General features: G+C 36.0%; 10 protein-coding genes and 2 pseudogenes across 12 annotated transcripts, besides 5 other annotated features; 8 read left to right on the plus strand and 4 right to left on the minus strand.

The window, feature by feature from the left end:
- Positions 1–4,754: 4,754 nt before the first annotated feature.
- Positions 4,755–5,500, minus strand: TVAGG3_0294770 (annotated as a pseudogene). Its single transcript has one exon. A coding segment is annotated over exon 1 (746 nt).
- Positions 5,501–6,573: 1,073 nt separating this feature from the next.
- On the plus strand, positions 6,574–7,365 carry TVAGG3_0294780 (protein serine/threonine kinase protein; the record flags this gene model as incomplete). The annotated part of the gene is made up of 1 exon (XM_001294738.2): positions 6,574–7,365. One exon carries the CDS (start codon positions 6,574–6,576, stop codon positions 7,363–7,365), a length of 792 nt encoding a protein of 263 aa, XP_001294739.2.
- A 1,901-nt stretch (positions 7,366–9,266) lies between these two features.
- Positions 9,267–9,805, plus strand: TVAGG3_0294790 (glycoprotein 38 family; the record flags this gene model as incomplete). Its single annotated transcript, XM_001279239.2, has 1 exon — positions 9,269–9,805. A coding segment is annotated over one exon (537 nt), but the record flags the coding sequence as incomplete, so codon positions are not given.
- Positions 9,806–9,971: 166 nt separating this feature from the next.
- Positions 9,972–9,999: a terminal%2Cinverted (terminal inverted repeat of Mariner transposon ID:TVAGG3_0294800).
- Positions 9,972–12,253: a mobile genetic element.
- On the minus strand, positions 10,052–12,157 carry TVAGG3_0294810 (annotated as a pseudogene). The gene has a single exon. A coding segment is annotated over exon 1 (2,106 nt).
- Positions 10,553–11,531: a mobile genetic element.
- Positions 12,226–12,253: a terminal%2Cinverted (terminal inverted repeat of Mariner transposon ID:TVAGG3_0294800).
- An 825-nt stretch (positions 12,254–13,078) lies between these two features.
- TVAGG3_0294830 (WD repeat-containing protein 11 family) lies at positions 13,079–14,289 on the minus strand (the record flags this gene model as incomplete). The annotated part of the gene is made up of 1 exon (XM_001285047.2): positions 13,079–14,289. A coding segment is annotated over one exon (1,211 nt), but the record flags the coding sequence as incomplete, so codon positions are not given.
- Positions 14,290–14,318: 29 nt separating this feature from the next.
- TVAGG3_0294840 (WD repeat-containing protein 11 family) lies at positions 14,319–15,183 on the minus strand (the record flags this gene model as incomplete). Its single annotated transcript, XM_001287629.2, has 1 exon — positions 14,319–15,183. A coding segment is annotated over one exon (865 nt), but the record flags the coding sequence as incomplete, so codon positions are not given.
- A 667-nt stretch (positions 15,184–15,850) lies between these two features.
- On the plus strand, positions 15,851–16,602 carry TVAGG3_0294850 (protein of unknown function, DUF4106 family; the record flags this gene model as incomplete). The annotated part of the gene is made up of 1 exon (XM_051229236.1): positions 15,851–16,602. A coding segment is annotated over one exon (752 nt), but the record flags the coding sequence as incomplete, so codon positions are not given.
- A 527-nt stretch (positions 16,603–17,129) lies between these two features.
- Positions 17,130–17,405, plus strand: TVAGG3_0294860 (uncharacterized protein; the record flags this gene model as incomplete). The annotated part of the gene is made up of 1 exon (XM_051229237.1): positions 17,130–17,405. The coding sequence occupies one exon, from the start codon at positions 17,130–17,132 to the stop codon at positions 17,403–17,405; it is 276 nt and encodes a 91-aa protein (XP_051098967.1).
- An 828-nt stretch (positions 17,406–18,233) lies between these two features.
- Positions 18,234–23,051: a mobile genetic element.
- TVAGG3_0294880 (protein of unknown function, DUF4106 family) lies at positions 18,837–19,280 on the plus strand (the record flags this gene model as incomplete). The annotated part of the gene is made up of 1 exon (XM_051229238.1): positions 18,837–19,280. One exon carries the CDS (start codon positions 18,837–18,839, stop codon positions 19,278–19,280), a length of 444 nt encoding a protein of 147 aa, XP_051098968.1.
- On the plus strand, positions 19,313–20,185 carry TVAGG3_0294890 (protein of unknown function, DUF4106 family; the record flags this gene model as incomplete). The annotated part of the gene is made up of 1 exon (XM_051229239.1): positions 19,313–20,185. A coding segment is annotated over one exon (873 nt), but the record flags the coding sequence as incomplete, so codon positions are not given.
- On the plus strand, positions 21,297–21,833 carry TVAGG3_0294900 (protein of unknown function, DUF4106 family; the record flags this gene model as incomplete). Its single annotated transcript, XM_051229240.1, has 1 exon — positions 21,297–21,833. The coding sequence occupies one exon, from the start codon at positions 21,297–21,299 to the stop codon at positions 21,831–21,833; it is 537 nt and encodes a 178-aa protein (XP_051098970.1).
- Positions 22,243–22,644, plus strand: TVAGG3_0294910 (uncharacterized protein; the record flags this gene model as incomplete). Its single annotated transcript, XM_051229241.1, has 1 exon — positions 22,243–22,644. The coding sequence occupies one exon, from the start codon at positions 22,243–22,245 to the stop codon at positions 22,642–22,644; it is 402 nt and encodes a 133-aa protein (XP_051098971.1).
- Positions 23,052–23,265: the final 214 nt, after the last annotated feature.

Below are 23,265 nucleotides of genomic sequence, written 5' to 3' on the forward strand. Positions count from 1 at the left end.
ATCTTCTCCTGAGTTTGAAGTTTGTCTTTCAGTTGTTGTAGTCGTTTCGAATATCTGCAACAGAACTTAAGTCTCTGCTAACTTCAGGATATGTTGGTTCTTTTACAGGAACAATTGTTATACCATCTTCGTCTTCGTATGGTTTCCCCACTTCAACATCTCTGTCTTTGACATTGACAACAACACTTGACTGTTTGTTTGAGTTGGTGAATTTAACTTCACATCTGCCACCGCCATTAAACTTTTGAAACACTCACGCTTCTATTTTTCGGAAATGACATTTTACTTAGAATAAAAGATGGACGTATTCGGATATCTCTTCGAATTGAAGCAGAACAAAGTTTACACACACAAACAATACAAATACATTGACAGAATAGTTCTTTACACAAACAATGGAAAATGTTATAGAATAGCAGTCTTTGCTGAACCAAAAATTTTCATAAAGCAAAGAAAGTTGTATAACTGAAATGGTGAAAGTTCTTGAAGCAGACAAAAATATAACTTCAAAACTTACAGATATTTCTAAAGGTAATTATCTTACAATATTATGTCAAAACTGGCGTACTGTCAATATTTGACGAGAGAAGTCAGTTCAAGAACAACTTACTGACCTGCTGCCAAAATCTGCTCGATGGAAGCTGTCGTTATGCCAATCTGAGGAGCCCCAGCAGTTTCATCGACAGAATCTTCAAAAGAGCATCTTCCGTGAAAAGTGCTATTGGTTTGTAAACTTCTTTGCTTTCAATTCATCTGGACCGTCTCTGTCACCAGTATATTGTATTTGTACAGTACCAACAGTTGAAATACCACCCATAAAGTCTTCTGAGTCAGCAAATGGAATGCCAAGCCAAAAGTTTGAACGGTCTCCATTTGTATATTGAGTTTTTTGACTCCTGTATGAGTCCATACTTTCACATATGGCATAATAGAACTTTGCATTTCAGGTTAATGGTCGTTGTGAAGTTGTTGTTAAAGTTCATAGCATCTAATGTCAAGTTGTATGACCTCATATCCTCAACTGTAGAATATTCTTCTCTTGGATAATATTTGCCATCTATGTTTATATGATATTTAATACCGGGGTTGTAGAAACAAGAATAGTCATTTATAGTTCGTCTGAACAGTACAAACATAGTACTGCATGTTCATTGCAGTTGTTAAAGCATATATGTTTCTGCACCTGGGTCAGCACTTTGGTTTCCAACTTCACCTGCAAAGTCTTTGACAGATATTTGGTGTATAGGGACATAAGTGGAACTGAATATATTTGGCAGTAAAGCATTTGAAATATCTGGGTCCAACATAATAGACTGCAGTCTGCTTTCTATTCTCTTGCATTCAAACTTTTCGCATGTGAACTTAACTGGGTCCAGCAGTTCCAGCAGCATTGAAATAATAGTTTACTTCATTGTTGAAGTTTGAGAAACCAAAGTCTAAGTCAACTTTGTCTTTGCAAAAGTCACAGAACTTGGCTCCACCAGTTCCAGCTACAGTAATGCTGAATGGGTCTTTGGTTTGGTGCAATGACTAAGTTATTTTTGCTTGGAGTAAGTTCGATAGAAATTTTTCCTGCCCAGTTTGGTAAGTATCTTAAAAACCTGAAGATGAGGAAAGATGACAAAGGACTCTAAGTTTCAGTTTTACTTTAGTTGGCAGCAGTTCCATCTGAACCAGAAAGGTTAACATAAACTCCTGAAACGTTAGGGTCAAGTCTTCTTATTTTCTCAATATTTGCATACTGGTCTGTTTGTTCTCTAGCTTTGTGTTGTTACTGAGTTTCTCAAAGCGAACCATTCATAGTTTGCCCATGTTACTGTTTGAACTAAGTCAGAGTTAGAATATATCTTATATCCCATGAAAACTTCTGGAGCATATTGGTATCCGACATAGAAAATTCCATTGCAACCTTTCTTGTCAGACAACTTGGCAGAAGGTTTTATTTCAATGTCTTGTTCCACGTATAAGAATGAGTTGTCAATAGAAATAATATGAAACTGTCGCAAGCAATATCTACTGTTGTTGAAGAACCTTCTCCAAACTCACCTACGTTTCCATAAGAAACAGCAGTTGTATATTCGTAAGTTCCAGAACTATTTCTGACCTTCTAATGGCATTGTCGCATTCGTTATACCATTCGGAAACATTTCCGTTCATGGCATCCAAAACTGTTGCGTTATATTCTGAGCGCGTACATTTCATATGGGTAAAAATATAGAATAGTTGGATTTATATATCATAATAGAACCCACTCGGACCAAGCTTTACTTTGTTCTACTCTTCTTCTTTGGTGTCGCTTTTGGTAACTGCCCTCTGCTTCAAGTTGTTGCATCTTGCCTCATGTTCACCTAGTATGTTGTAAATTTCCCATGTCCTTTTTGCTTTGGGCTCTGGTCGCCCAACTCAGGTAACCTATATCCTAGAAAGATTTTGTCATAGTTTGTATTTGAGTCTTCGCGTATTGTTTGCATGACTCTTTCCTGAGTTTCCGGTTCAAGCTCTTCAAACAGAGCTTGTCCATATGGAATAAGCTCGTTTCCAAATATATATTTTTTGTAGCCATTCTGGTTTTCTTTCCATGTTACCAACAATATCTTTTGTGAATGGGAAAGCTTTTACCCAATGTTTCAGTCTTGCGTCATTTATTTCTGTAGTTGGTTTTATTTTGTCAAGGAACATGTTTTTCAATACTAACATTTCATTTGGTACTGTCCATTTGAGTTTTCTTAAATATTCATCCTTCTCAGTTCATTGTCTGCAAAGTAAGTTTTTTATGACATTTTGTAAACTTTCGTTTGCAAGGTCATGTACAATAGGTTCTCTTCCTTCTATCTCCCTAACTTTCTTTCTAAACTCTTCACCAAATATACCATCTCTATGGTTCTGTGTAGTTCTTTGAGATAAATGTTCTAGAACGTCAGGTGTTATATTTCCATCAGCCATGTTCATTTCATACTGGTCCAAAATATCTGCATGTTTCATATCTTTCAATGGCATTAAAAGCCGCGCTGAAAATACCAGCTATATCTGGTTCACCATTCACTTCCATTGCGTCTACAACTTCTTGGTTGTGGTTGTAAGTTTATGAACCACTATCCGGATTAGCTTTATGACCCCATCTCATTGTAGTTCCATAGTCTGCAGAAACAAAAGTAGTTGTTTCCATATTGGTTAGGTTCTGAATGAACTTTAAACAATGTTTCATTTCTATAGTTTTGGTGAAATTTAACCTTTTATTTCTACCGAGTTCAGCCAAAGATTGAACGTTATATGGTCGTAAGTAAAAAGGATTGTTGTATTTGCGTACATTTTCTTTCAGTACTTCCATTCTATGCTGAATATTTTCATCTGATGTTGGAGTCTTTTGTATGTCGGCGAACATTTTTCGATATTCTTCTACTATGTCAGCCGAATTTTTCTTAGACTCTTGGAAAGATTCCATATTCCGCATACTCTTGTTGAGGGTCAAGATTTTTCGGCTGTTCCAAATCTTCATCTAGTTTGTGAAGTTAGTTTCCAAAGGAGGGACTTGTTCGTTTCCTTCAGGCTCTTCTAGCTGTTGTTGCTGAACTTTTCTTCCATGTCTGGTTGTATTTGAATTCTTCCTGTGGAGTTTCTTGTACCTCATCTGCTGGCATTTCATATATTCCGAGACCGTTTTTAACAAGTTCCTATTTAAGCCATCCGCATTCATAACCCTTTCTTCTTTCGTTCCGTCTCTTATTTTTTACGCGTTTCATGAAGATAGTTGAATTATCATTTATCTCTGACACCAAATATTCGGAGTAAATTCAGTCATGTCATTTGGATGATATGCTATTAAATCATATCCCTTAGCGAGCTTGTATTTTCCAGGTTTGAAATTATATCCCATTTGGTGCTGAACCATAAAGCTAAATAGGTTCGGTCATATTTCCTTCCTTGAACTTTTCTAATAGCTTCTTTATATCTGTCACTAAAGTCAAGAGTATCTGGGTAACCATAATTTTCCTTAAGCATTTTTAAGAATTCTTGGTTTCCTTGTTCTCTACTTCTTTTATGTCCTTGCTCTGTTTGTGGTTGTTGCTGTGCAGTGTTTTGAACTGTTGGTTGTGGTGCAGTGTTTTGAACTGTTGGTTGTGGTGCAGTGTTTTGAACTGTTGGTTGTGTGCAGTGTTTTGAACTGTTGGTTGTTGTGTTGGTTGTTGTTGGTTTTGGTGCATGCCTGTGTCTGTGTTCATGTGACGATGTAAATGTTTTAGGTAGTCCTGGTGCAGGTGCTTCTCTTGGAGGGTTTGGTGGTATATAAGTTCCACTAGCTAGTATATATAGCACACAGCAGTGGTATATAGTTCCACCAGCTGGCACATATGTTCCATCTGCAGCATAATGTCCTACCTGACTTTTCGTTCTTAAGAAAGCATTTACTAGGTCTGTTTTGGCCTGTTGTAACTCTTTTCTTTGACTTTCCACAACAGTTGCTCTAACGGCGTCATAGGCACTTTGAACTGCCTGTCTCGTTGCTGCATCTGTTATTTTCGTCATATTTGTGCTACTTCTCTTAACTCGTTGTCGAAACCTTCAGACTTCAGTTTCTTTCCAGATGAGAAGTCGTTCCATAGTTTCACCTTACTATGAAGAGCTTCGAAGGCGTTTTAAAGTCAGCATTCATTAAAGCTTCATTTGAACTGTCTTCATCCGCTTGTATTTTTGTCCTTATTGACCCTATAAGTTGGGCTGCTTTGGCGTTGGCTTGGGCATCTAACCAGTCATTATTAGCTTTTATATATTCTGCGCTTTCATTGCCTTTTGCATGGCTGCGTCGTTATTTTTACTTTCTTGTGCTAAGTTTTCATACTTGTACGGTTTGGTTTTGCAACTGTAAAAGTTTTTCTGCCTTTACATTTTGCTTCAACTTCTTTTTTATACTCATCGCTATCCATATATGTCTTCAGGGCTTTTTGTTTTATCTCTTCATCTTTCAGTACTTTATATTGAGTAGTATGGTTTTTCAAATTTATAACATCTTGTTCCATTTTTGCTACTTCTGCTGCTTTTTCTGACACTTTTTTCGCATATTCCTCTGTACTTAGTTTCTTTCAGTTGTTCTTCTTTCTTCTTTTTCTCTACGTTTAACTCATTGAGTTTCTTTGTGTGTCTGTCATATTCTAGTTTCTTTTCGTTTTCACTTATTTGTTTCTGTATGTCTATGTTTGACTTTTTGACATCTGTTATTTGATTTTTGAGTGAACTCAAATTCATTTGACTTTGAGGGTTATAAGCTGTTCCGTCTGCAGCTCCACCATAGCCTGCCATTTTCGCTAAAAGTGCCGCTCTTAAACCTCCACTCTTGTGCACCAATAACTCGGCTTAAAAGCATAGGGTTGCTTGACATTTGTTGCAACATAGTGGGGTCATTCATCATTTGTTGTTGCAACTGTTGTTGTGGTGTCAGTTTTACTATTGGATGTTTCAATGCTCTCTTCCTCTTACGTATATTCTTACGTAGCTTACGTGGCATTTTAAGTGAAGTAAAAAACGGTTTTTGACAGATGTTTATATGACACTTTTTGTTCAGCACAAAAAACTACTCGGTCAAAGTGTTGTCAGTTTTGTAAAATAACCGTCCTATCTCATTCTATAAGGGGGAAAAGGCTTCTCAAAGTATACTTCCTTGGAACGCCTGTAACTTTTCCTGTAGCGACGATAGACCCTTACTTGTCCGGACAAAGTTATACTATTTTGAGTGCCTACAAAAAAGTCAACGGCGACGACTCTCAAAAACTTTTTATGGGCTAGAGGGCGCAACGCGCCTGGAAGGCCATCCCAAGAAAAAAAAAACTTCATTTATACTAAACATCTTCAGGCTAGAGGGCGCAACGCGCCTGGAGGCCCACTGCCTTTTTTTTTTTTTTTTTTTTTTTAGTGTTAATAAAAAAATGATTTTTGTATTAAATTTACAGAATAAATGTAATGTATGTAATAAATAGCAATTTGCAGGAGAATATATGGTAAATCTAAATCGAACAAATGATATGAATAAAGCCTTTGAAAAAATAATTTGCAAAAAATTGTGGGAAATATGATGGTGATTTTTCGATAACAATAAAGTTTTGAATGCATAAAAAAATTTTATCAAACTTTTTGTTGAATTAAACTGTTTTTCAATATTTTTATTGCTTTTGAATGAGATACGTGAAATTATTCAATATGAATAATTGTCAATTTTACTTTTTCTATTTTCAATGCTCATTCAATTAAATTATTTTTTGTATATGTGCTCAGTATCTATATTAGAATGAATATTTTTCGGTTAATTGAAAAATCGAAATGAATTTTTAATCATTCAATAGATAAATATTTTATTCTTATTATTACACAACATTAGATCAGCATAATTAATCAATTAATTTCACTTCGTTTTTTTCTTTTCACTACATCTCAAAATTTTCAATTAAGCTTTTGGTTAATTATTAAAAATATAGTGTATTATTTCGATTATCATTTAAAAATATTATCATTTTTTATTATTATATTTTGAATCCTTTCAACATTTTGAAAGCAATTTAATTTGTTTTCAATTCATATTTTTCGATGGAAATAGCTCAACTTCAAACTAAATTAGATGAACATGGATACATCTATCTTGATTACCTTGGATCAGGTGCCTTTGCTAATTGTTATTTTGTTCAAGACAAAAGGTATAACAACAAATTTGCTTGCAAAGTCATCAATCTTCAACATTGTGACAATCACTTGCAAACAGTGGTTAGAAAATATCATATTGAAGTTGAATCGCTCTGTGCTGTCTGTCATCCTAACATTATCAAAATTTATAATTATTTTTACGACGAATCCAATCTCTATGTTATTGTCGAATATTGCAGTAACGGCACGCTTGATAATTGGATTAAAACTTATGGAGCCATATCCGGAAGAAAGCTTTTCCTTTGGGTCACTCAATTTGCTAATGCTTTGGCATCATGCCATGATCATGAATTGGCTCACAGAGACTTAAAGCCGGCCAATATCCTATTTGATGATGATTTCAACATTAAAATCTGCGATTTTGGTTTGGCTTGTATCCATGAGCCAATATCTCAAAAATACTGCGGAAATTTAAGATATGCAGCTCCAGAAATTAAGCACAAGAAACCTTATGATCCATACAAAGCTGATGTTTGGTCTTTCGGATTGATCGTTGCCTTTATGGCAATGGACCAGATGCATTCGCACAATGGACTGAATATCTTGAATATGGAAGCTGTATTTTCCCAAAAGAGATACCTCAAAACTTGGTCAATATCATTAGACATTGCATTTTCCTTAATCCTGAACAAAGATGGTCAATGGCGGAAATTGTCAGATATTTGCATTCTAATGTGAAATTGCAAATCACCCCTCACAAAACAAATTCCCGTATTTTCAGAGGAAATTCACTTATAAGTCCTCTTTCAATGAGCAGGCTCAGAATTCAAACCAAGCAGGCCTCAACAATTATTCTCCCATCTCTTTAACTTATGCGATTTTAATTATTTTTTTGATTTTCCATGTAAGCTGTATCATGTAAATGTAGCTTTTTAAAACTATTGTTTTTGTTTTTTAAAGAAACATTACGAATGAACTGAGTCTTGCTCAAATGATTTGATCAATCGTGTGAAGAATTTCCCAATTACCATCATTCCTCCATTATGTTGATACTAATGTTTAGGTCTTTTAATCTTATATTACTTTTTGTTATAAACCTATTACCGTATGCAAAATTTTCCACTGAAAGGTCAATTCTATACGAAAAACAGAAATTTTATTTTATTTGTATATGGACATCTATGTTTCAGCTCAATAACTTTAATACACTCAAGAATTAATTTGGAAAAGTATGAAATATGAATGATTTTAAATTTTGAATGAAAGGATGGGATGCATTTTCTCAAAACCGATAGATTGTATAGGTCAGGTAAGTGGGGTTCCAGGCACTTCGTGCCCTCTAGCCCCGAAGATGTTTAGTATAAATGAAGTTTTTATTCGGAAAATTGTTAGTCTTCTGGTGTGAATTCGGAGGACTTCTTGGATAGAGTCTTGTATTTCCTCCTCCTCTTCTTCTTCCTCCATTGCTTCTGGGAAGAAGCCTTCTTCTGGGTCGAAAACATTATATATGTGTAATTGAATGACACATTATATCTTTCTTTGAGTTCGCTCCTGACAAAGAACTTAGTTCCAGGAATACAGAAGAATTCTTGCGTTGGAAAAGCTGATGTCCTGGAACGAATTTGGCAATTAGAGACTTCTTTTTTCCGAATTGTTCAGGAGTTTTCATGACGACAGTAACAACATTTCCATCTGCGAGGTCTTGTTGTTGTTCGGAAAGGTAAAGAGCAATGATATGAATGGTTGCTGCGTTGAATTCGAGAAAGTCGAATTCAAATTGTGTTGTCGTATAACATTCAAACCATTTTGTACAGTTGTCTCCGAACTCGTCAACGTATTCATCTTCGTCATATCCGTAACTAAAGACTTGGAATTCGGCAATTCTCTTGTCGAATGACCGTTGGATGTAACGAGGAAGATTTTGACGAACTTGCATAAAGTTCTCAACATTATAAGCTTAGTAAATGTTGAGAAATACTGAACTAAGACATCGCTAAGCTCAATTGGACTTGGAATTGTCTTATTAAGTTAATTGAACTAGCAATTGCTTTGTTCAAGACTATCAAGAACGATATTGTATGTAGCGTCTGGTTTGTGTGTTTTCTTCGGCGTCTTTGAGATATTTAGAGCAAATTTGTTGAAGAATTTCTCTTAATTCGCTGTTAGACTTTTTGGTGGTTATTCTAACCGCTGTGCCGGTTCTTGGAGGTTGTGGGGCTTTGGCTTTGGTTAGCGTTGAGAATTGTTAATGTTTGAATTGTGGTTAACAGCGTTGGCTTCCATTAGATAAAAATGAACTGACCAAAAAAGACAGATATTTAAATATTTGAGATGAACCGTTTTTATTACAAAGACATATTATCTCTTTGCAACAGAAAGCAACGCTTCCAGCGCCTCTGTCACTAGCGTCAAAACATCACAAAATGTTAGCACTGCAACAGCCGTAGCAAGCACGAACAAGACAAAGAATGGACTTTCAAAAGTTAACGCTCCAGAGGATCATAATAAGACAAAGTTACTTGTTGTTGTTTGAGTTCGCCGCCAATCATACATCCGAGTTAGGTACCGGCAATGTTACATATTCTCTTGGAAGTCTCCATATTTATCTGCGCCAACTGTTGTTGCTGAAAATCATACAGGACCATTCAAGGCCGGTGAATATATTCCAGTTAAAGTTACATTACAACACTTTGAGGCAAAGACAGGAAACTTCCAATATAGATTCTATGCAGATCAGAAATGGATAGATCTCCCAGACGACAATGTAACTGAAGTAGAAACCCCATCTGCAATTAAGAAATTACATGCCGACGAAGGCAAAACATATCTACTCAACATTCCAGCTCCAAAGTATGAAGATATCAAAGAAGATGGGAAAGTTAAACTTCAAATTAGGTTAGCTGGATCCAAAGATCAAGCTCAATCCAATATCATTGAAACAGAGGTTTCACTTCAGAAACAACAATACGTTGCACCAAGCCCTGATGATTCCAAGCCAACTCCAACACCTGAAAATAGTGGACTTACTGGTGGACAGAAGGCTGGTATTGTTATTGGCGTTCTTCTTGCTGTTATCCTTATTATTCTCATCATCTACTTCGTTTTCTGCAGGAAACCATCTAAAGATAAATCATCATCTGATATCCAAGATGATTCCGGCTCCGGTGTTAATGTGTAATTTAATTTAATTAAGGATGTCAATTTGGAAGAAAAGTGAGAAAATTCCTAAAATGCTAAAAATGAATTTTCCAAACGTACTTTTTTATCTCATTTTTTTGATTTTGAAAAAAATTTGGAGAGAAGAACTCTTCGTTTTTGAATTTTGTCACGATGGTTTTAAAGTATAGGGTGTCCAAAGGTGTGTTTAGCACAAACCTGAATACTGCGAATAGAAATAAACAAGTTACATATATATAAAGTTTATTTAAATATAATCACCATTGGATTCAATCACGCGTTCGCAGCGATCGATCCAGGCTTGAAAGACACGCTTTAAATCATCATGAGAAAATTGCTCAAATTGCTCTCTTACAAAATTTTCAAGATCATCTGGACTCGCGAATTCGCGTCCTTCAGCTCTCTTTTTTAGCGTGCCGAATAAATAAAAGTCAGAGGGTGCAATATCAGGTGAATAAATTGGGTTTGGAACAACTTTGACATTGTTTTCCACCAAGTAATTCATTACCTTATGACTTTTGTGAACTCTTGAATTATCAAAATGAATTGCAAACTTTTGTTTTTGTTGTTTGGATTTCTCAAACTCATCAGAATTGATAATTTGAGTAAGAACATTGTCAATTAGATACTGAGCATTCATCGTATTAGGTTTTTGAAGAATATCAATTGCGATGATGTCATTTACGCCCCAAAAAACCGACAACATCATCATTGGTGTGTCAATTTTTTTCTTCGGGAATGTTTGCGGATTTTTCTCGTAAACGAAAAAGGGGATTTGACGGAGTCAAATCCCCGCTCGCAAAAAGTGGACTTTACATGTCAAATTTTATATGCATGTAATGTCCACTTTTATGAGTTTTAGGAAGGAATTGGAAGCCATGAGTTACTGACATTTCATCAGTATCTCATAGCCTCCAATTCCTTCTTAAAATGGGAGAAACTTTGTCCGAATAGTTTAACATTCGGACAAAGTTTCTCCCATTTTAAGAAGGAATTGGAGGGTAAGAGATATACCATATGAATGTATATCTCTTACCCTCCAATTCCTTCTAGAAAGTGTCCAAACTTTGGGTTAATTGCAAACTATTAACCCAAAGTTTGGACACTTTCAAGTGGAGATGGAAGGCTTTGGGGTATATATTAATACAATATACCTCAAAGCCTTCCATCTCCACTACAAATGGGAGAAACTTTGTCCGAATAGTTTAACATTCGGACAAAGTTTCTCCCATCTTTCAATGTAATTGCTACCTGTGAGGTACTGACTTGAAGTCAGTGCTTCACAGGTAGCAATATCCAAAAATTTAAAAACATTTTATCAGTTCGTTAAAGAACTAGAGCCTCCTAGGTACTGAACCAGAATCAGTGCCTAGGGGACTCTAGTGATCTATATAAATCTGAGAAACTTTGAGGAAATTGTTCGACATTTCCTCAAAGTTTCTCAGCAATTTAGCGAGGAATGTTCGTTATCGTGTAGATATTTATAATATATACATGATAACAAACATTCCCGCTAAAAGATGTAAAATCTTATAAGAAATGATTGCAAAAGAATAACAAATTGCAACAAATTTTATATGAAACTGAACCTTATGAGGTAGTGATTCAAGATCACCGCCTCATAAGATTCAGTTTCAATCTCAAGTATCTCAAAAGTAAGGCTCTATTTTTTGCCATGTAAAGTGTCACTTTACTGTCAAACCGTTTTTATCGTTTTCGTTTACAACATTTTCATCCTTCGGGATCCATATGATTTTGGCTTCTGTTGCATATTGAAACCAAGACTCGTCCCCTGTTACTAAAAAGCGAAACTTCTTGGATTGATACGCACCCAATATAGAGAGGAGCTCTTTCGAAGATTGGACTCTAGATTTTTTTTGAACTGAATTAAGGTTGTGCGGAACCCAACGTGTATACGCTAGTTTGTAGTTCAAATAATTGTGCAGATAATAACTGACTGTTGTACGTGGTATCTTTGTCATCTCCTCTATCCTTCTAAGTGATGCTCTTGGGTCTTCATCTAGCGCTTGAAGAATTGCTTTGATTTTTCTTTGATCCGGCGATTTTTTGTCAATTTTTATGATGGGCGCCTTTTTGTTCATGAAGTGATACATCCTAACATGATACGTTACAGTGGAATAGCTAGGAGCATCCATACCGAAGCATTTTACCAATGTCTCGTAGATTTTTTTACAGTCTTTGCATTTTTTGCAAGAGCGAGGATGTTTTCTTTATGATTCATTAAAAAAATGAAAAAAATCCCGCCAAAATTTCCCGCGAAACCGCCTCTTGTCTCAAAATTCATTTTATATCCCGGCATGGCGCCAAAATACAACATACTCATCATATACATATATTCATATTTTTTATTATATATTTATAATCAGCATATATCTCCTTTAATAGTCTCATATAGAGCGCTGTGCTAAACGCACCTTTGGACACCCTATATATTATACACATGTATTGATATTACTATTTTTGTATATTTTAAGAGAAAATTATATTCTCCTAAAGTGAAAACAATTTTCCAAATTGCAGCTCCTTCAAAGATTTCTGAAGACTCAACGGTTAAAATTACAGTTTCTATCACAGATCCAGCTGGTCAAACTGCTACCTCTTTATATTAATATAATATTTATTTTGATATATTTTTTAGTTTAACTTTTTTTCTTTGATAAATATTTTATTTTATATTTTAAACCCTTTATTTTTTAATTAAATCATGTCTTGTAAATCAAATTACAACATGGCAAACTTTTGATTCGATATATATAGTTTACGTAACAAGTGATAGCTCCATTAGAAAGCTGAGTTTTGAAAATTACAATACATAGCATATCATTTCCAGACTTTCCCACTTTATTTTTTTTTTATTTTTTTTTAAAATGTTTCGTAATTTCAGGATGCTTTTCCCCTTTAACTTTGTTAAATGCGTAATTTTTTTCTATCTGACAACTGGCTTGAAAGATCATTGAAAATGCGATATAAACAATTTCATTTTTTTTCGACTTTTTTTTATAAATAAAGAAAATAAATATACAAATAAAATTATTTCTTAATTATTTTGTCATATTTGACAATTATATCCTGTCTCAAAGTATCCAAATCCGCAAACTGTGTTGCGTATCTCGAAGTGTCTTCGTCGTACGGCTTAATTACATCAGCCCTATCCAAGAACATTTCATCAAATGAAACGCCGAGAGCTTTGTATTTTATCTGCATCAAAATTGCCAAAGCAGGATGGAAATCTCTTATTGATATGAACAGCAACAAAGCGTTCATTGCATTTCCAGTATCCAAGAAGTGGTGGGCGGCTCTTCTCAACAAACTCTTCGACTCATTCGAAAACTCTTCCAATTTGCAGACTTCGACAGAATCTTCCCATCTTCCGTTGTCCTGAAGATATCTTGCGGCAGAAAGATTAGCGCCAGCTAAATGCATCAATATACAGCCTTCTATAAATCTGTGCTGTGCAAAAAGTGGAACAGCGGTTGTTATCAAAAATTCTGTCACGTTTTGTGGCAAAATTTTATCTTCGTAACCGAGAAGCAACGCCGAACAAATGCTTGCCACTATTGTGAACTCGCTTTTGTTGGAGAGACTCTTGAAAACTTCGACAGCTCCTCTTCTATCACCCATTCTGAACTTGAACAACAAGTTGAAAATGGCAGAAATCGGAGTATCTGCAGGAGAAAACAGAGAAGATTGAATCCTCAACGCGGAAACAACTTCTTCTTTCCCTCCAAACATGGAATGCCGTGCTTGCAACCTCGGACCTCCCAAACTACGTGAAACACACTTCCAAATAATGGAATCAGTTGGAAATCCATGGTCATTAGCTATCTCAGCTATTTGAAGTGCTTCTGACCATGTTCCTGTAGTAGGATTCGTTAATAATTGCTCACCCATAAGCTCTAACCGTTGCTGGGCGGTTTTTAGCGGTTTTAAGAGGGCAGGTGAAGTGATTCTTTTTACAGATCTCCAGTCTCTTGCAATAACGAATTTCACGGCTTCGTCATTGAGCGGGGAGACGAGGACGAGTCCATTTCCTGTTACAGCGAATGAGGAAACAGAAAAAGGACAACTTTCCACTTTTTCAAGTGAAAAACCAAATTTTCCGTCTCTCGCGTGTACGTACAATCCGCTGGATGATCTCTCGAACTCTATCCTGTCTATGTCGATGAAAGGAGAGTATGTTTGCTTCGATGTACCGAAAGCAAAGTCGTAAAACATAATTACGCCGTCTGTGTCAGCAGTTATGATGCAATCGCCTTTCCAAGCAAGACAAGTTGTCCTGGAGTTCTCCCGTGAGTTACGCAGCCTCAGAACAGGCATCTGTGCTATGCCGTTCTTGTATGTGTAGACTTGGATTTCTCCGGTAGATAATAATACGGCGAAATTGGGAGTATCGCCTTGGAAACATGTTGCTGGTATTCTGGATACTTGGACTGCAACAGCGGTGATGGATGTTTGAAGAGTCATCGGCTTTTGTTTGACATCATAAAAAATACCAAGGTCGTATTTGCCGTGGACGAAAACGCCGAGCTCCTCTGAACATATTAGGTCTGTGGCAGGGCCAAGGCGAGTGTGGATTGGAATAACTTGGCGCTTGGGAAGATTTATTGATCCACACTCGGTTTTTGAGTACCACAGAAGGACATCTTTGGTAAGGAACTTGATCTTTTCAATGGATGTGCTGGATGCAAGGTAGTTCTGTGTGTATTTCCCTTCTGAAACGTCTGCGAAAATTATCTTTCCGGTTGGAGTGCCGAAAGCAAGGATTCCGTCGTAGAAATCGTAACAGGTTGGTATCTGTGGTATAATTTGAGACTGCGCGATGACGTAAGGTATATCATCTTTTATGGCAAACATAACTAAGCCATTTGATGGAGAGAACGCGATGTATCGCTCGGGAAGTGCACGGTTACATGCAGCGGATAGTGGTAAATACTTCGATTTTAAGTCAAACAGCTCTCTTTTCAATTTTATTGTTCCTGATTTTGTAAAAATGTAGTCTTCGTTACAGATATAGATACTGAGTGACGAGTCTTGACCATAAACTGTAATTTCGTTGTCATTTGTTAAAGAAGGAAGCAGTTTATGGAAAGATGATTGGGATGATTCATCGATTACAAGATTTCGGCCAGATTTGGTCGCTATGTTAAACGTAAGTATTTTTCCTTCAAGCATAATTAATAAAATATTACTAATATGGGGATGATGTTGAATTTCTACGATTTTTTCTGATTTATCTAAAGTATGGGATTGAGATTGAGATGTTGGAGCCTGCTTGGCATTCTTTGACGTGATAATTGTAAAGGATGGACCATTAGAATATAGAATTGCAGTGAATATATCTGAACTATTAACAGCCATCCTTGTATATGTACCAGGAACATCTATCTTCCAAAGTATTCGTGAGTTTTTCGCTTGATCTTCAGCTTCATACGGCCAAAAATCGATACTATAAATTGTATTTGGTTCTGCAAAGCCTAAAACGATTTTACGGGACCATTGAAGCTCCGATACATACTGAGCTTCAGATACTTGACGAGTGATTCCGAGTGTAAGACCTGATTCACAATCCCATAACAAAACTCTTCCGCAATCGTCTGAAATTGCAAGATAAGGTAGCTCATAGTGGAATTTAAGGCAAGTTATGTTAGAATTTAGAATTTCAATGGATCATAAGAAAGAAATATCATTTTTAGTAGTTTTATAGAGATAAATTGTGCCTTTACCGGCTAATGCAAGTAGCCCACATGCTTCCCAGTCCATGCTCCCTGTGTTGAACACTTTACTAGGTGGACAAAGTGAAGCAAATCGTATCTTAGCTTTATTAAAAGGATTCGCTTGCATTTTTTTTATAAATTGATATCGTCAAAAATTTTAATTCTACAATGTTTTAAATATATTAATATTTAGTTGTACAGAATCAAATCACATCTACTTGAAAAAAAAAAGGTAGTGGGGCTTCCAGGCGCGTTGCGCCCTCTAGCCCCGAAGATGTTTAGTATAAAACCGCTTTTTAACTTCACTTAAAATGCCACGTAAGCTACGTAAGAATATACGTAAGAGGAAGGGAGCATTGAAACATCCAATAGTAAAACTGACACCACAACAACAGTTGCAACAACAAATGCTGAATGACCCCACTATGTTGCAACAAATGTCAAGCAACCCTATGCTTTTAAACCGAGTTATTGGTGCACAGAGTGGAGGTTTAAGAGCGGCACTTTTAGCGAAAATGGCAGGCTATGGTGGAGCTGCAGACGGAACAGCTTATAACCCTCAAAGTCAAATGAATTTGAGTTCACTCAAAAATCAAATAACAGATGTCAAAAAGTCAAACATAGACATACAGAAACAAATAAGTGAAAACGAAAAGAAACTAGAATATGACAGACACACAAAGAAACTCAATGAGTTAAACGTAGAGAAAAAGAAGAAAGAAGAACAACTGAAAGAACTAAGTACAGAGGAATATGCGAAAAAAGTGTCAGAAAAAGCAGCAGAAGTAGCAAAAATGGAACAAGATGTTATAAATTTGAAAAACCATACTACTCAATATAAAGTACTGAAAGATGAAGAAATAAAACAAAAAGCCCTGAAGACATATATGGATAGCGATGAGTATAAAAAAGAAGTTGAAGCAAATGTAAAGGCAGAAAAACTTTTACAGTTGCAAAACCAAACCGTACAGTATGAAAACTTAGCACAAGAAAGTAAAAATAACGACGCAGCCATGCAAAAGGCAATGAAAAGCGCAGAATATATAAAAGCTAATAATGACTGGTTAGACGCCCAAGCCAACGCTAAAGCAGCCCAACTTATAGGGTCAATAAGGACAAAAATACAAGCGGATGAAGACAGTTCAAATGAAGCTTTAACGAATGCTGACTTTAAGAACGCCTTCGAAGCTCTTCATAGTAAGGTGAAACTAGTGAACGACTTCTCATCTGGAAAGAAACTGAAGTCTGAAGGTTTCGACAAAGAGTTAAAAGAAGTAGCACAAAATATGACGAAAATAACAGATGCAGCAACGAGACAGGCAGTTCAAAGTGCCCATGACGCCGTTAGAACAGCTGTTGTGGAAAGTCAAGAAAAAGAGTTACAACAGACCAAAAGAGACCTAGTAAATGCTTTCTTAAGAACGAAAAGTCAGGTAGGACATTATGCTGCAGATGGAACATATGTGCCAGCTGGTGGAACTTATATACCAGCTGGTGGAACTTATATACTAGCTAGTGGAACTTATATACCACCAAACCCTCCAAGAGAAGCACCTGCACCAGGACTACCTAAAACATTTACATCGTCACATGGACACAGACACAGGCATGCACCAAAACCAACACAACAACCAACAGTTCAAAATCCAGCACCACAACAACAACAACAACCAGCACAACAACCACCTCCACAACCAGCACAGCAACCAACAGTTCAAAACCCTGCACAACAACCACCTCCACAACCAGCACAGCAACCAACAGTTCAAAACCCTGCACAACAACCACCTCCACAACCAGCACAACAACCACAAACAGAGCAAGGACATAAAAGAAGTAGAGAACAAGGAAACCAAGATTTCTTAAAAATGCTTAAGGAAGAATATGGTTACCCAGATACTCTTGACTTTAGTGACAGATATAAAGAAGCTATTAGAAAGTTCAAGGAAGGAAATACAGACCCGAACCTATTTAGCTTTATGGTTCAGCACAAATGGATATAATTTCAAACCTGGAAAATACAAGCTCGCTAAGGGATATGATTTAATAGCATATCATCCAAATGACATGAACGAATTTACTCCGAGATATTTGGTGTCAGAGCTAAATGACAATTCAACTCTCTTCATGAAACGCGTAAAAAATAGAGACGGAACGAAAGAAGAAAGGTTTATGAGTCCGGATGACTTAGATAGGGAACTTTTTAAAAACGGTCTCGGAATATATGAAATGCCAGCAGATGAGGTACAAGAAACTCAACAGGAAGAAGTTCAGATACAACCAGACATGGAAGAAATAGTTCAGCAACAACAGCTAGAAGAGCCTGAAGGAAACGAACAAGTCCCTCCTTTGGAAACTAACCTCACAGAACTAGATGAAGATTTGGAACAGCCGAAAAATCTTGACCCTCAACAAGAGTATGAGGTGAATATGGAATCTTTCCAAGAGTCTAAAAAAAATTCGGCTGACATAGTAGAAGAATATCGAAAAATGTTTGCCGACATACAAAAGACTCCAACATCAGATGAAAATATTCAGCATAGAATGGAAGTACTGAAAGATAATGTACGCAAATACAACAATCCTTTTTACTTACGACCATATAACGTTCAATCTTTGGCTGAACTCGGTGAAAATAAAAGGTTAAATTTCAACAAAACATATAGAAATGAAACATTGTTTAAAGTTCATTCAGAACCTAACCAATATGGAAACAAACCTACTTTTGTTTCTGCAGACTATGGAACTACAATGAGATGGGGTCATAAAGCTAATCCGGATAGGTGGTTCATAAACTTACAACCACAATTCCAAGAAGTTGTAGACGCAATGGAAGTGAATGGTGAACCAGATATAGCTGGTATTTTCAGCGCGGCTTTAATGCCATTGAAAGATATGAAAGATGCAGATATTTTGAACCAGTATGAAATGAACATGGCTGATGGAAATATAACACCTGACGTTCTAAAACATTTATCTCAAAGAACTACACAGAACCATAGAGATGGTATATTTGGTGAAGAGTTTAGAAAGACAGTTAGGGAGAGAGAAGGAAGAGAACCTATTGTACATGACCTTGCAAACGAAAGTTTACAAAATGTCATAAAAACTTACTTTGCAGACAATGAACCGAGAAGGGATGAATATTTAAGAAAACTCAAATGGACAGTACCAAATGAAATGTTAGTATTGAAAAACATGTTCCTTGACAAAATAAAACCAACTACAGAAATAAATGACGAAAGACTGAAACATTGGGTAAAAGCTTTCCCATTCACAAAAGATATTATTGGTAACATGGAAAGAAAACCAGAATGGCTACAAAAACATATATTTGGAAACGAGCTTATTCCATATGGACAAGCTCTGTTTGAAGAGCTTGAACCGGAAACTCAGGAAAGAGTCATGCAAACAATACGCGAAGACTCAAATACAAACTATGACAAAATCTTTCTAGGATATAGGTTACCTGAGATGGGCGACCAGAGCCCAAAGGCAAAAAGGACATGGGAAATTTACAACATACTAGGTGAACATGAGGCAAAGATGCAACAACTTGAAGCAGAGGGCAAGTTACCAAAAGCGACACCAAAGAAGAAGAGAAGAGTAGAACAAAGTGAAAGTAGTGAAGAAGTAACTTCATCTAGTGAAAGTAGTGGCAATGAAGGAAAAAGAAGAGTTAAAAACTCAGTCAGGAAGAAAGTAAAGCTTGGTCCGAGTGGGTTCTATTATGACATATAAATCCAACTATTCTATATTTTTACCCATATGAAATGTACGCCGCTCAGAATATAACGCCAACAGTTTTGGATGCCATGAATGGAAATGTTTCCGAATGGTATAACGAATGCGACAATGCCATTAGAAGGTCAGAAATAGTTCCTGGAACTTACGAATATACAACTGCTGTTTCTTATGGAAACGTAGGTGAGTTTGGAGAAGGTTCTTCAACAACAGTAGATATTGCTTGCGACAGGTTTCATATTATTTCTATTGACAACTCTTTCTTATACGTGGAACAAGACATTGAAATAAAACCTTCTGCCAAGTTGTCTGAAAAGAAAGGTTGCAATGGAATTTTCTATGTCGGATACCAATATGCTCCAGAAGTTTTCATGGGATATAAGATATATTCTAACTCTGACTTAGTTCAAACAGTAACATGGGCAAACTATGAATGGTTCGCTTTAAGAAACTCAGTACAACCACAAGCTAGAGAACAAACAGACCAGTATGCAACTATTGAGAAAATAAGAAGACTTGACCCTAACGTTCCAGGAGTTTATGTTAACCTTTCTGGTTCAGATGGAACTGCTGCCACTAAAGTAAAACTGAAACTTAGAGTTCCTTTGTCATCTTTCCTCATCTTCAGGTTTTTAAGATACTTGCCAAACTGGGCAGGAAAAATTTCTATCGAACTTACTCCAAGCAAAAATAACTTAGTCATTGCACCAACACAAGACCCATTCACTCTTACAGACGTAAAGGGAACAAATAAAACGTCATTCGCCGAATTTTGCAAAGACAAAGTTGACTTAGACTTTGGTTTCTCAAACCTCAACACTGAAGTAAACTATTATTTCAATGCTGCTGGAGATGCTTGGGACCCAGTTAAGTTCACATGCGAAAAATTTGAATGCAAGAGAATAGAAAGCAGACTTGCAGTCTATATGTTGGACCCAGATATTTCAAATGCTTTAGCTGCCAAATATATTGCAGTTCCACTTATGTTCCCTATACACCAAATATCTGTCAAAGACTTTGCAGGTGAAGTTGGAAACCAAAGTGCTGACCCAGGTGCAAGAACAGATATTGCCTTAACAACTGCAATGAAACATGCAGATACTATGTTTGTTCTTTTCAGACGAACTATAAATGACTATTCTTGTTTCTACAACCCTGGTATTAAATATCATATAAACATAGATGGCAAATATTATCCAAGAGAAGAATATTCTACAGTTGAGGATATGAGGTCATACAACTTGACATTAGATGCTATGAACTTTAACAACAACTTCACAACAACCATTAACCCTGAAATGCAAAGTTCTATTATGCCATATGTGAAAGTATGGACCCATACAGGAGGTCAAAAAACTCAATATACAAATGGAGACCGTTCAAACTTTTGGCTTGGCATTCCATTTGCTGACTCAGAAGACTTTATGGGTGGTATTTCAACTGTTGGTACAGTTCAAATACAATATACTGGTGACAGAGACGGTCCAGATGAATTGAAAGCAAAGAAGTTTACAAAACCAATAGCACTTTTCACGGAAGATGCTCTTTTGAAAATTCGTTCGATGAAACCTGCTGGGGCTCCTCAGATTGGCATAACGACAGCTTCCATCGAGCAGATTTTGGCAGCAGGTCAGTAAGTTGTTCTTGAACTGACTTCTCTCCGTCAAATATTGACAGTACGCCAGTTTTGACATAATATTGTATTATAAACTTTCCTTTAGAAATATCTGTAAGTTTTGAAGTTATATTTTTGTCTGCTTCAAGAACTTTCACCATTTCAGTTATACCAACTTTCTTTGCTTTATGAAAATATTTAGGTTCAGCAAAGACTGCTATTCTATAACATTTTCCATTGTTTGTGTAAAGAACTATTCTGTCAATGTATTTGTATTGTTTGTGTGTGTAAACTTTGTTTTGCTTCAATTCGAAGAGATATCTGAATACGTCCATCTTTTTATTCTAAGTAAAATGTCATTTCCGAAAAATAGAAGTGTAAGTGTTTCAAAAGGTTTAATGGCGGTGGCAGATGTGAAGTTAAATTCACCAACTCAAACAAACAGTCAAAGTGTTGTTGTCAATGTCAAAGACAGAGATGTTGAAGTGGGGAAACCATACGAAGACGAAGATGGTATAACAATAGTTCCTGTAAAAGAACAACCAACATATCCTGAAGTTAGCAGAGACTTAAGTTCTGTTGCAGATATTCGAAACGACTACCAACAACTGAAAGACAAACTTAAAACTCAGGAGAAGATTTGTCAAGCTTTAAGTATAATGTTAAACTTGGTCGAACACAACCCTGTAAAAGTGAACTCATATGTCATTGCACCTCATGAAGTTTTGAAAGAACTATTGAAACTTTTGACAGAGGCAGACGATATAAACATCAAAGAAATAGAACCCGACATTAGTTGCTGTGGTGTTTCATATAATGTCATTGACAAGATATACGTTATGAAAGGAGGTGAAACGTTGAACTTAAAATATAGTTTCCCAGACGTTATAAAAATATTTGACGACCACAACATTTCATTAAAATTTATTTGCTAAGTAAATGGCAGAAGACATAATGGTTTATACTATTACGACTAAAAACCCTGAGTCATATAATTCTATAACAACAAACTTACAAAGTCCTCAAGGACGATATTGTAAACTAACCTTAAACACAATGACGACTAAAGCCTGTTTTGCTCTTTTGACACCAGAAGACTTTATTGTTGTGAATGGTAAAAAATACTCCTTTGAAGATACTTACTCAGATATACCACCAACAGGTTTTGTTGACTTATTTAATACTTTAAGGACGGGTGTAACATGTGCTGCAACTAGAGCAGGTTTCATTATGTTTGGATGTCCGACTGAGTTTACTATAAACGATATGAGTTATAATACAAAACTTATATCTGGTTTTTACTACCAACAGTTTCCTATAACAGGAAAAGGTGTCATACAAGGAATGTCTGTTCCATTGACTTTAAGCACACCAATCTTATATATTGTTTCAAACTTAGGTTCAAAGTGTTATTCGAATGTCGACAGAAACTATTATGACCAAAAGATACTTATGCGTATAAACAATACTTTCTCTGCTGGTTTGCCTATTGTTCATTCGAATGCAGAGTTTTCAGCTTTAGTAAACTCAAACACTTTAGCAAACATAAACTTAACCTTAGTTGACGCAAACTTTGTTCCTGTAAAACTTTTATGTCCTATGTATTTGTCAATGACGGCAGAAAGTTTCGAATTGGAAGATGCAACTGGTGAAAGTATTGTATTACAAGAACAACTTCAACAACAAATAGCTCAAGAACAACAAATGCAACAAATGGAACAAATGGAACAACAAGCTCAAGAATAAAAAAATATTTTTTTTTTATTTTTATAAAAAAATGTACAGAATAGATGTTTCAGATTTTTATGACTTCCAAGCATTCAGAAATATGTGTCCATTTCGAGACTATAACAAAGCAGTCGAGAATTTGAAACGTTTAGTCATTTATGTTGACTCTGCCCCAGAATGTTATGTCATGAAAGAATGGGATGTTGTCTTTAACAAACCAAGAGCAACAATAGTGTCTGAACAAGAATGTAGACAGAAACTTAAGAAAATAAAAGTTGTACAAGTTGGAAGGAAGATGTTAGATGCTTGGGATATCTTATTGTCAAAGTTAGAAGATTTTTCAGTTCGAGGTATAAAGTTCTATACACCATCTCCAAACTTCTATTCTATCTTCACTGGATATAAATACGAACAAGTAGAATGGACTTTCAAAGTTAACGCTCCAGAGGATCATAATAAGACAAAGTTACTTGTTGTTGTTGAGTTCGCCGCCAATCATACATCCGAGTTAGGTACCGGCAATGTTACATATTCTGACACACTCTCCACACCAGTTATCGATAGAGTTCTTTACAACGATGGCAACGAAGTAATTTCAGGCAATTTATACTCAGCCAAAATCATACTCAAAAGTTAACT

The sequence above is a fragment of the Trichomonas vaginalis genome, chromosome V, assembly GCF_026262505.1.
Source record: "Trichomonas vaginalis G3 chromosome V, whole genome shotgun sequence".
In the NCBI taxonomy this organism is placed as follows: Eukaryota; Parabasalia; order Trichomonadida; family Trichomonadidae; genus Trichomonas; species Trichomonas vaginalis.